Source organism: Dipodomys spectabilis, unplaced genomic scaffold (genome assembly GCF_019054845.1).
Source record: "Dipodomys spectabilis isolate Male_0828 unplaced genomic scaffold, ASM1905484v1 ptg000783l, whole genome shotgun sequence".
Lineage (NCBI taxonomy): Eukaryota > Metazoa > Chordata > Mammalia > Rodentia > Heteromyidae > Dipodomys > Dipodomys spectabilis.
The window spans coordinates 21,633,519-21,645,893 of record NW_024871460.1 but is presented as its reverse complement, the minus strand read 5'-3'; the positions used below and the strand labels follow the sequence as shown (position 1 = coordinate 21,645,893).

Sequence of the window (12,375 nt, the reverse complement as noted above, 5' to 3'; positions counted from 1 at the left end):
ACCCAAGACCAGAGTTCAAGCCCCACAACTGACAAAAAATAAAAAATGTTGCTGGATTTGCTTCCTAATAATTTGGAGAATTTTCATTAAAAATCTTGGATTGGAGGGTGTGGATGTAACTCGTGCCCAGTAACATGCATGAGAACCTGGGTTTGGAAAAAAAACAGGAAAAGGCAACATAATTCTTTTTTCTTTTAATTGTCCCTTAATTTTTTTTGCTCAAGGCCAGTGCTCTACCACTTGAGCCACAGTTCTACTTCCAACTTTTTTGGTAGGTAGTTGAAGATAGAGTCTTGCAGACTTTTTGCCCCACTGGCTTCAAACCATGATCCTTAGATCTCAGCCTCCTGAGTAGCTAGGATTATAGTCATGAGCACCCAGCTCCAGTATAACTTTAAAAAAAAAAAAAAATTGGGGTAGAAATGGAAGGACTTTGTAGGGGGGACTTGGTTGAAGTAGCAAGTTTAGTAAACTAGTTAGGAAAGAATCATTTAGTATGATATAGCACTCGTGTATTCTTGCAAGCAGCCATAATTGATGTGGAAATTGAACTTTTAAAAATCTGGTAGTTTAAAAAAAATAAAAAAAAAACAAAACCTGGTAGTTTGTCAAATCTTGCTTTAACACATCTCTTAGGCAAAAAGGGTAAATATTTGGGGTGAAGTAAAAGAATAATATGGCTGCCTTATAGGATTGTATGCACATGTATGCTGATAGTGGAGATTGAACTCAGAAACTAAATTGTCCCTTAGCTTTTGTGCTCAGGAACAGAGCTCTACCACTTGATCCACAGCTCCGCTGTAACTGCCTCCTGGAACAGGTAGAAGAGGGTAAAGGAATCACATAGACATAAGTGAAGGAACTGTTCCGGTGTACTTCTCAGCTTTGGAGACCCAAGAAAGGAAGAGGTACTAACAGGATGAGAAAAAAGGGTCATATGAGTATAAAGGAATAGAGTGAGCAGGCAATTGAAAGTTTAGTTCAGGGACACATGTATTATATTTGTACAGTGACATATTAGGAGTTAAAAATGAATGAATTATATTATGGATAGAGCTCTGTAGTGGAACATTTATTAAACATTTGAAAAGAACCTGAATTTGATATTTTATTCCCCAAGAGAAGGTGGAAAGATCCTTATCTCAGAAGTGGCACAGTAGCTCAAAGTGTAAAGTGCTCCAGTACTCCCAGAAAAGAAACCTTCTATAGAGGTTTCTCTGCAACTGGCAGCTTGGACTGAAAATTGCCTAGTCAGGCTCATGCCAGATTTTGTTTTATTTTTCTATTTGTTAGTAATTTCTATAAGCTGTTTGATAGTCTAGAAATCTAGGTTGTCATTTGAGTATAAGCAGGAAGCATTTTTTTTTCTCCTCGTTAGCACCCGGCAGATAGGAAGTGAATACTCAGTCTGTCTCGCAATGGAGCTAATCAGTCATGCACTGAAACCTACACCAAAATAAACCCTTACTCTTTTTTATTTTACTTTATTGTTTCAGAGGTGATGTATAGAGGGGCTATACTTACATAAGTCAGGGAATGAGTACATTTCCTTTCATACAGTGTCACCTGTTGCCTCATTCTCTCCCAGTCCCTCCATCCTGTCTCCACCCACAAGTTGTATAGTTCACTTTCATCCGTGTCGAGTGAGCTCCCCTGCTTCCACTTTTTCACCCTTTTCCCCTCAAGTTCTGTGCTCTTCCCCTACCTCCCAAGATGTACTGTACACGTGAACACCCCGTATATAAGGCAAAGACTGAATCTTAAAAAAACTACAATTCTAGTTTGATAATATTTGGCATGCAGTTTGTTTTATTTTGTCATAGGGCTTGAACTCTAGGCCTAGGCGCTGTCCATCAGCTCTTCAGCTTAAGGCTATCTAGCACTCTACACTTGAGCCACAGCGCCACTTCCAGATTTTTCTGTTTATGTGGTGCTGAGGAATCAAACCTAGGGCCTCATGCATGTGAGGCAAGCACTCTACCACTGAGCCATCTTCCTAGCCCTTGCAGAAATTTTTAAGTGATAACTTCTCCAATTTAATTTTTTATTAACACACATTAGCTATATTCATAGAGGGATTTCATTGTGATACATGTGTGCAGCATATTTCAACAATCTCTAATCCCTCTATCATTCCATCACCATCCCCCTCCCTTCTACTACAGTTTCACCAGATTTCATTGTTCTCTTTTAACTTCAATTTAAAAAAAAAAAATACTAAAAAGGAAGTAATAAGAGTAATCTCCTATACTCTTCGCTGAATTTTTCCCCATTCATAGCCTTTTGAAAAGCAACAGTACAATATCACAACCAGGACACTGACATTGATACAATCAATCCATGCAACATTTAACCACCAAGAAGTTCCTTCATGTTGTTCTTTTATAGCCTTCCTTTCTTTAATTTCATCCTGTCCCCCTCTGTATCCCTTCTCCACAATTATCTTATTTCAATAGACTTTTTTTGGAGGAGGGGGTCAGTTTGTTGAGCATATCACTAATTTTTTTTAAACTATTCTGTAGACAGACTCTACCTAGGTTTGCTTAATTTTTGAAAAAAACTTTTATTGAAAAACAGGAGTTGCCTTTCAAGTTATTATGAAAGCTACTTAAGTAATACATTGTTCCTTAGCGGGTTTTGTGTGAATGTAAGGTTTCATTTCTCTGGTTTCATTCCTAAGTATATGATCATAGAGTGGTAGAGTGGTATGATATTTGATATTTAATGTTTTTTGTTGGGTTTATTTTTGCCAGTCCTGGCACTTAAACTCAAGGCCTGGACACTGTCCCTGAGCTTCTTTTGCTCAAGGCTGGCATTCTACCACTTGAACACAGCACCACTTCTGGCTTTTTCTGTTTTATGTGGTACTGAGGAATTCATGCGTGCTAGGCAAGAACTCTTATCACTAAAGCCACATTCTTGGGCCTATTTAATGATTTTAACATTTTTAATTTTAGAAACTTTTCTAAAATAGCTATATTTATTTTTACTTCCCATACTTAAATTTAGTTTTTTCCATATATTTACATTTATCATGGTAATACTTATTCCCATGGGCTGTATATATGAATTTTTTCTGCATCCTCACTAGCATTTGCAGATGTCACTATTTCTTATTTTAGCCATTCTAAAAAATGATGAATCATAGTATTTTTAATTTGCACCTCTCCAGTTGCTAATGGTGTTGAATTTTTTTTCCATTTTTTGCTTTTTGCCATGTTTAGCTTCTTTAAAATGTATGTGCATGTCTTGAGTGTTGTTTTTTTTTTTTTTGTCGGTTGTGGGGCTTGAACTCTGGGCCTGGGCACTGTCCCTCAGCTCTTCAGCTCAAGGCGAGCGCTCTACCACTTGAGCTACAGCGCCACTTCCGGTTTTCTGGTGGTTTATTGGAGATAGGAGTCTCACGGTCTCTCCTGCCCGGGCTGGCTTTGAACCGCGATCCTCAGATCTCAGCCTCCTGAATAGCTAGGATTACAGGCATGAGCCACCGACACCTGCCTATAACTTGGCATTTTTATCTCCACAGTAAAATCCAGAACTACCTATTGAATGGGGAAAAGATGTATTGTTATTGTAAAGGTGATGTACAGAGGGGTTACAGTTACATGTTAGGTAATGAGTACATATCTCTTTGAAGAGTGTTACCACTTTCCTCTGAAACTTTGTTTTCTTCTAAGTTTGTGTTTCATTTTGGCTTGGGTTGATTTTGTTTATTTTAATGATAATTCCAGGGATTAAACTTAGGTCTTCAGGGCTTGGTAGACAAGTACTATACCCACATGGAGCCTGCCTCCAGTGCTCATTTTGATTTATGAGGCAGGATCTCTGTATAGTTCGGGCTGGCCTACAATGGGAAATCCTCCACCCTCTAACACCCAAGTGCTAAGATTATATATGAGTACCAACATGCCCAGCCCTCCAGAAAAATTTTAAAACATTTAAGATTTACACAGAAATCATTGTAAAAAGGACTATCCTAGATCTGGTGAATTGTTGCATATCTGTAATCCCAGCTACTGGGGAAGTAGAAATGAGAGGATCAATTTTTTGTATTTGTTTTTGTCAGTCCTGGGGCTTGAACTCTGGTGCTGGGCACTGTCCCTCAGCTCTTCAGCTCAAGGCAAGCATTCTACCACTTGAGCCACAACACCACTTCCGGCTTTTTCTGTTTATGTGACGCTGAGGAATTGAACCCAGGGCCTCATGCATTTGAGGCAAACCCTCTACCACTGAGCCACCTTCCCAGCCAGATGATCAAATTTTGAGTCCTCCTTTGGTGTGGGGATTCCCTGAAAAAGCTGGGTTTGGTGGTACGTTGTAAACCCAGCTACTTGGGGGGGGGGGTGGGGGGGGGCAGAGACAGAAGGATCTCAGCCAAGACCAAAAAGCAAAAGATGCTAGCTGAAAAGTAAATTAAAAGCAAAAAGGACTAGGTGTATAAGTCAAGTGTGCAGCACTAGACTAGCAAGCTCAAAGACTAAACCTTAATGAATAAAATTTGATAGTAATTTTCTGAGTAATAGAAATTTAACAAATCATACCAGGTGTCAGTGGCTCACACTTACAATCCTAGCTATACTCAGGAGGCTGAGATCAGAAGATTGTGCTTCAAAGCCAACCCAGGCAGGAAAGACCTGCCTCCAGTAAAACTACTCAGAGAAAGCTAAAAGTGGCACTGTGGCTCAAATGGTAGAAAGCCTTGAACACAAAGATGCTCAGGAACAGTGCCTAGGTCTTGAGTTCAAGCCCCAGGACAGGCAAAAAAAATTAATACATTGATTCACCTCATTTTTTTGTTTTTATCATTAGGTTTCAGATGATGATAAAGAAAAGGGAGAGGGAGCTCTTCCAACTGGAAAATCTAAAAAGAAAAAAAAGAAAAAGAAGAAGCAAGGTGAAGATAACTCTGTTGCACAGGTAAACAATTAGTATTCATTATGCATGTACTGCTATAAATACAAAAAGATGGTGTGTATGATGCTAATGACACTGTACAACATCAAGTTTACTGAAAAGCATTTTTAAATCAGTCATTTTAAGGAGTTAATAATCATAAAATAAAATTTGTATCATTTTAAAATTCCAAATTACTCAAATACATTTTTTTATTGTAAAATGGTGAAATAGAAAAAGAGGTTCAGTATTTTACACATCATTTAAAGTCCCGTTGGGCGCTGGTGGCTCACGCTTTAGCTACTCAGGAGGCTGAGATCTGAGAATAAGTCCCTGAAGCTGAGAATGTGGATTAGTGGTAGAGTACTTGCCTAGCATGCATGAAGCCCTGGATTCAATTCCTCAGTACCACATAAACAGAAAAGGCCAGAAGTGACACTGTGGCTCAAGTAGTAAAGTATAGAGTGCTAGCCTTGAGCAGAAGAAGCTTAGAGACAGTGTCCAATCCCTGAGTTCAAGCCCCAGGACTGGTGGGTTTAAAAAAAAAAACTCAGCATCATAGGTAGCTAGAATTACAGGCATGAGCCACCCATACCTGGCTTGAAATGGCAATTTTAAAGTCTTATTTCAAGCATCTGTTTCACTACATACTTTTTTTCCAGTTCTTGGTTGTTGTTTTTTAATTTCTTTGTTGAGATTAAGTGGTTACATAAACTTCACAATATTGTAGGATAGTGATACTTAGCTAAATAAAGTTGCAGACACATTTTAACCTTCAAGGTGAATTTCATTATCACATTACATCATTTTTTTTTTTTAACATCTTTCTTTTTAATAGAAAAAACATTAGTTTATTCTTTCTGAGTTAGTCAAAATGATTCCCATTTTGCAAAATGTAGGTGTATTATTTTATTTTATTTATTTTATTCACAATTGATCGCAACTCCATGGAGAAACAGAAGTGATGAACATATGTTCCAAAGGTGAATTGATAATTTCTGAAATGAAGTTATTTTCTGACATATCTTCAGAACAACAAGAAAGTAATTTGATGAATAGGTTTAATTATCTAATAGAGTGCTTTCCTCTGTAGGACACAGAAGAAATAGAAAAAGAGATTAGAGAAGAGCTTCCAGTGAATACCTCTAAAGCCCGTCCAAAACAGGAAAAAGCATTTCCCTCGAAGACCATAAGCACTAGTGATCCAGCTGAAGTACTTGTCAAAAATAGCCAGGTAATTTTTAAGCAATAATAATGTTTTGTTGGCTTAATAATTGTGTCATAATTACTATTGCTAGACTAATCATTTCAAGTATACTAATCATAAAACCCTAAACAAATGGTAGGTAGAGCCGGGCGCTGCTGGCTCACACCTGTAATCCTAGCTACTGAGGAGGCTGAGATCTGAGGAACAAGGTTCAAAGCCAGCCTGGGCAGGAAAGTCCCGTGAGACTCTTATCTCCAATAAACCACTTGAAAACTGGAAATGTCACTGTGGCTTAAGCGGTAGAGCACTCGAACAGCGCAGGGACAGCGCTCAAGCCCAGAGTTCAAGCCCCACAACCGACCAAAAAAAAAAAATAGAATGGTAGGTAGGACCCAGTATGTAAATGAAGCCAAGGCCTTGTGTAAAATGGCACCCCCTCTGATACATTAGTATTTTCCATAGAGGGTATATCATTTGAAATCTCATTAAAGTTACATTTAGAGATTGAACTGGTTAAATTATGAGCATTCTTTGAGGAAAATAGAACTGGTCATATTTTCCCTAAGCCATCTATCTATCTCTTCTTATTTAGTAAGGAAAAGAATCTCAATAAGTAAATAGGTTTCGTAATTAGTGACATGTTGGTTTTGTATTTAAAATTGTCTTTAGAAGTCATCTTGTACAAAAAAAATTTTCTTGAACTATTCTGTGATTAATGAGTGAGAAAATAGAGGGGAGAAAATTTAAAATACGTCATCTTTTGGATGTAAAATAAATGCAAGAAGCCGGGCGCCAGTGGCCCATGCCTGTAATTCTAGTTACTCAGGAGGCTGAGATCTGAGGCTCATGGTTCAAAGCCAGTCCAGGCAGGAAAGTCTACTCTTATCTTCAATAAACCAGTCAGAAAACTAGAAGTGGGCCAGGCGCTGGCGGCTCACGCCTGTAATCCTAGCTACTCAGGAGGCTGAGATCTGAGGATCGAGGTTAAAAGCCAGCCCGGGCAGGAGAGACCGTGAGACTCCTTTCTCCAATAAACCACCAGAAAACCGGAAGTGGCACTGTAGCTCAAGTGGTAGAGCGCTTGCCTTGAGCTGAAGAGCTGAGGGACAGTGCCCAGGCCCAGAGTTCAAGCCCCACGACCGACAAAAAAAAAAAAAAGAAAAGAAAACTAGAAGTGGCATTGTGGCACAAGTGGTAGAGCACTAGCCTTGAGCTGAAGAACTGAGGGACAGCGCCCAGGCCCAGAGTTCAAGCCCCACCCCCAACCAAAAAGAAAAAATCTAGACCATGGGGCACCAGTGGCTCAGGCCTGTAATCCTAGCAACTTAGAAGGCTCAGATCTGAGGATCACAGTTGAAAGCCAGTCCAGGCAGGAAAGTCCATGCCTGTAATCCTAGCAACTAGAAGGCTCAGATCTGAGGATCACAGTTCAAAGCCAGTCCAGGCAGGAAAGTCCATGAGACTCATCTCCAATTAACTACCAGAAAACTGGGAGCAGTGCTGTGGCTCAAGTGGTAGAGTGTTTGCCTTGAGCTGAAGAACTGAGGAACAGCGCCCAGGCCCAGAGTTCAAGCCCCATGAGCATCCTAATTTCATTGCCATATTAGATAAGTTAAAACATTCAGATCTGAGTGTCATTTGTTGCTGGAATGCCAGAATAGAAAGCCAAAACTATTACTATTGCTATTCTACACATCCCTCCCTAATGGGAAGGAAATAATGAAGTATCAGAGGCTAGTAGTGAAGTTTACTATTTTCTTTTCTTCCTTTCATGAGAAGTTTCAGTGCATTCAAAATTAGTAACCTGTGTTGCTTAAGGAAAAAGGAAAAGGTAAAAAGAACATTATAAATTGGACATCAATGGCTCACACCTATAATCCTAGCTACTCAGGAGGCTGAGATCTGAGGATCATGGTTCAAAGCCAACCCGGGCAGGAAAGTCGGGCAGGAAAGTCCGTGAGACTCTTATCTCCAATAAACCACCAGAAAACCAGAAGTGGCTCTTTGGCTCAAGTGGTAGAGCACTAGCCTTGAGCTGAAGAGCTGAGGGACAACGCCCAAGCCCCATGACCGACCAAAAAGAAAAAAATTAGCGGGGCGCTGGTGGCTCACGCCTGTAATTCTAGCTACTCAGGAGGCTGAGATCTGAGGGTCACGGTTCAAAGCCAGCCTGGGCAGAAAAGTCCGTGAGACTCTTATCTCCAATAAACCACTAGAAAACCTGAAGTGGCACTGTGGCTCAAACGGCAGAGCACTTACTTGCCTTGAGCTGAAGAACGCAGGGACAGTGCCCAAGCCCAGAGTTCAAGCCCCATGACCAACCAAAAAAAAAAGAATGCTACATATAATGAAATAGGAAAATATGATAGTCAATTAAAATGGAATCTGTTAGTATTTATAGTTTTTACACCTTTATATCCATATTCATAGGTATTCCAGGCAGTGGTTATAGCACTAGAGGGCAGAGGTGAGTTGTAGTTTTTCTGCTGATACATTAGTTAGAAAACAATTTACTTGCTGTTAAATAGCCTCTTAGCCGGGCACTGGCAACTCACACCTATAATCCTAGCTACTCAGGGCTGAGATCCAAGGATCACAGTTCAAAGCCAGCCCAGGCAGGAAAGTCTGTGAGACTTATCTCCAGTTAACCACCAGAAAACCACAAGTGGAGCTTTGTCTGAGAGTGGTAGAACACTAGCCTTGAGCAAAAGAAGCTGAGTTCAAGCCCACAACCAACAACAACAAAAAAGCAATAACAGTAGCCTTTTAATGTTTTGATGCTTAATTTATGTGAAATTTTGTTTTAATCTGAGGTAATTTGATTCTAAAATAGCCTATCAAGACTCTTCCACCTGCTGTTTCTACCGAGCCATCTGTTAGCTTATCAAAAAATGATTCTGACAAGAGTTCTTCCCAAGTGCCACCGATGCTACCAGAGACAGATAAATCAAAGTCAAATACCAAGCAAAATAGTGTGCCTCCTTCACAGAGTAAGTAATCATCTTTTATTTTGGCAAGGTGAGGGGGGTAAAATGGGGTCCCTTCTATGCTGATCACATTCTTGATATGTAAGGATGAAGATTAGAAATCTAATGCATTCATAGAGCAGCCATTTCTTTTTCTGCAAATGCTAGATTCCTTGAAATCCAATAGACGTCAGTTGCTAAAGTTACAGAAAGAACGAATGGCCAAAAGTGGGCGCCGGTGGCTCACGCCTGTAATCCTAGCTACTCAGGAGGCTGAGATCTGAGGATCGTGGTTCAAAGCCAGCCCGGGCAGGAAAGTCCGTGAGACTCCAGTAAACCACTAGAAAACCGGAAGTGGCGCTGTGGCTCAAGCGGTAGAGTGCTTACCTTGAGCTGAAGTGCTCAGGTACAGAGTTCAAGCCCCACAACTGACCAAAAAAAAAAAATGAATGAATGGCCAAGAAAGGCAAACTTGATCTGCTTGTCTTGTCTATCTATCTGCCAGTCCCTTTATACATCTCTTTAAGTCAAAACAGGTTACATGACTTGAAAATATGTAACTAGAAATTAACTTTAAAACTTAAAATTTGAGGATTTTAAAGTATTTTTTTCATAATTACTGCTTTTGTGTTACTAAAATTTTACAGTACTTACTATATTCCTGCCTTTTTTTGTCTCCTTATCTATTTCTCTTTTAGCCAAGTCTGAAACTAACTGGGAATCTCCTAAACAAATAAAAAAGAAGAAAAAAGCCAGACGGGAAACGTGAATATTTTTATTTCCTGAATTGGACACGTGTTTGCAAACACTGTCTTGAAGATTATGCTGTTTATGCAATAATTTGTGAACATGTACAGAGTTTTATATAAATTTAAACCAATTTTTAAAACAAAACTGTGAACACAAACACCATAAAAATGGAATCAAAGGAAAGTTAATTTGTGAAATTAAGAGGTCAGCAGAACATACTACAGTGCTGGAAGACACTTGGGAAAGTCTTTTCAATTGGATGAGAGTGATCTTAATTTAAGAATATTATCCTGGTTTTACAACAGTGCCCTGTTTACAACAGATTGTGCCCTATCTCATCTGCAGCTGAAGAATAATGGATTCTGATTAGAGAGGGCTGCCTATAAATTTGTGGGCAGCTCCTTGGATCTTATGCACGAACTTGTACCATTTGAATCTGTTTTATGCTTAAATCAAAGTGCTTTGATCAAATGCTTAATCTGCCATATCTTTGCATATTTGTTGGTAGCAATTTGTATCAAGGAATCACAAGTGCAAATAAAAAGTCACTTATCATTTAACTAAACTGTCATGGTTTAGTTTACAATTTTTAAAAAGTTCTTAATTAAAACATTGAAAATGCAATTGACACTTGTATGGCTTATGAAGTTATTTTTGATAGTCTTACATTACTTGAATTGTTCAAAATACGGTATATTTTAAATTAAGAAAGGTAAACTATATGTATTTGTTTTATACATTTAAAGCTCAGACTAACAAATAATGTTCTTGTTTATGATTTGAAATTCTTCAGACAAAATCCAACTTGGTGTTTTTCCTTTCCCTAGCAATTACTTTTTTCCAATAACAACCCTTATTAGTTGCTGATTTTTTTTTTTTACTTAAAATTGTTCACAAACTTGAGTATATGATGGAGAATGAAAACCTAGAGTCAGACAGCTTTAATTGACATTGTCAAGACCTCCAGTTATCAGGAATACATTTTTTTACTGCCTTAACCTGTAGTATGTAGAATATGCATCAATTTCTTGAAGAAGATTCATGTTTTTATAAGAATTTTCATGTAATTACTGCAATTGTGGTCAAATAAGGAACATTTTCTGCTTGAAAGTGTATTGATTTAAATAATGTGTGAGATGTTTCACCATTTTCAGGCACTGTGTAATTCTATTGTAATAAACTGGCAGGTATCTTTGTAATTATAAATAGTGCATGCTTGGCCATGTACACTGTAAATAGCCTTTACCAAACGTGTTTGACAAGGACCATAATTAACATCACTTAGTGAATTGTGATAAAGAAAAAGCCATGATTTATTTGATGTGATTGGCTTAATTGTTTTTATGTGGCAACAAGAACAAAATTGTTTAACAGCTGTAACCAATGGTACTGATATATCCATCCAATGTCTTTATTATATATGGTTGTGGTTTAATAGTATTCCATTGTCAGACTAGGAAAGCGAAAGAAACAAAATGATTTTAGTTGTGCAGAAGACTGGCCTTTATTAATGGACAGCTTTCCTCATAAGCAATTATTAACTTTAAGGTGTTAACATCTGTTTCAGGAACATGGCAGTCTGTTTACATGTCATAAGTTTTGTTTAATTTTATGGTATTTCTAAATTGATTTGTTTAAATAAATTCAACAAATGGATAGCATTGTTTTTATTTGCTTCAGTATGGGGGTAAATAATAGCTAAAGTGCCAGGAATGGATTTCTTCAAATAACTTTATTCTGTTACTTTACATAGTGTTTGCTACATAGATCCTAAAGTTCCTAAGTTGTCAGCATTTTGTAAAAGTATCACAAAGAATTTGATACAAAGAGTCTGTAATTTTGGAGTGTGCCAAAAGGTATCTGTTGAAACGTTTAATTGAACTCTCTCAACTCTACCTCACCATTTCTATATCTTAGACTTTTGTTTGCTGTGTCAAACATGGGACCTTTATCCCTCCGGTTCAGTATCACCATGTTGGACCACTTATGCCAGGACACTTGGGCCAAGACATGATTTGTTGAGGTGAGATATATTGTACAGATGGAGAAGCACACTGATGGATTGGGTTGGGTCCAGTATGGAGATAATCTCCTTCCTCCTCTCCAGCACAGGAGCCAAGAACATGAGTTTTGTGTTTATAAGAGGTAGCAACTATGAGTGAAAATGAACCCCATTCTCTCTACCTGCATGAGGTAGAAACGTTTGCACAATATACTCATTACTCTCCCTGATCATAGGATCTTGATACAACATCACAGCAGTTTCTTGTACTTGAACTGGTTTCTATTGTTACCTCACACAAGGCATAGAAATCGAGTAGTTCAGAAAGGAGGGAAGAGGCTGGGCCTAGTCTTTGGTGTGGACTAGATGCTGCTAGATTGCTGCCTTCAGGCCTTGCCAGTCCTGTATTCCTTTAAGCAAACAAAAAGTCTTCCTGATCCTGGCCTCTGCTCCACATGCAAGTGAAAATCCTCCCGTTCTCAGGCAGAAATTTGTGGTTTCAGACCTCTGCAGACTGAAATCCTACTTATCTACCCTGAATTGAGTTAACAGTTGAG

The 12,375-nt window shown here is 38.6% G+C and overlaps 1 protein-coding gene across 5 annotated transcripts in view; it reads left to right on the top strand.

Moving 5' to 3' along the window:
* Mtdh (metadherin) overlaps positions 1 to 11,472 on the top strand; it is a 57,470-nt gene extending 45,998 nt beyond the window's left edge. For all 5 annotated transcript variants that reach the window (XM_042673203.1, XM_042673204.1, XM_042673202.1 and 2 more), the window contains 4 exons: positions 4,810 to 4,917; positions 5,987 to 6,127; positions 8,934 to 9,090; positions 9,765 to 11,472. In XM_042673203.1, coding sequence (XP_042529137.1) covers positions 4,810 to 4,917; positions 5,987 to 6,127; positions 8,934 to 9,090; positions 9,765 to 9,835 — 477 coding nt within the window. In that variant the 3' untranslated portion in view covers positions 9,836 to 11,472. The remainder of the gene's footprint in view (positions 1 to 4,809; positions 4,918 to 5,986; positions 6,128 to 8,933; positions 9,091 to 9,764) is intronic.
* The last annotated feature ends 903 nt before the right edge of the window (positions 11,473 to 12,375 follow it).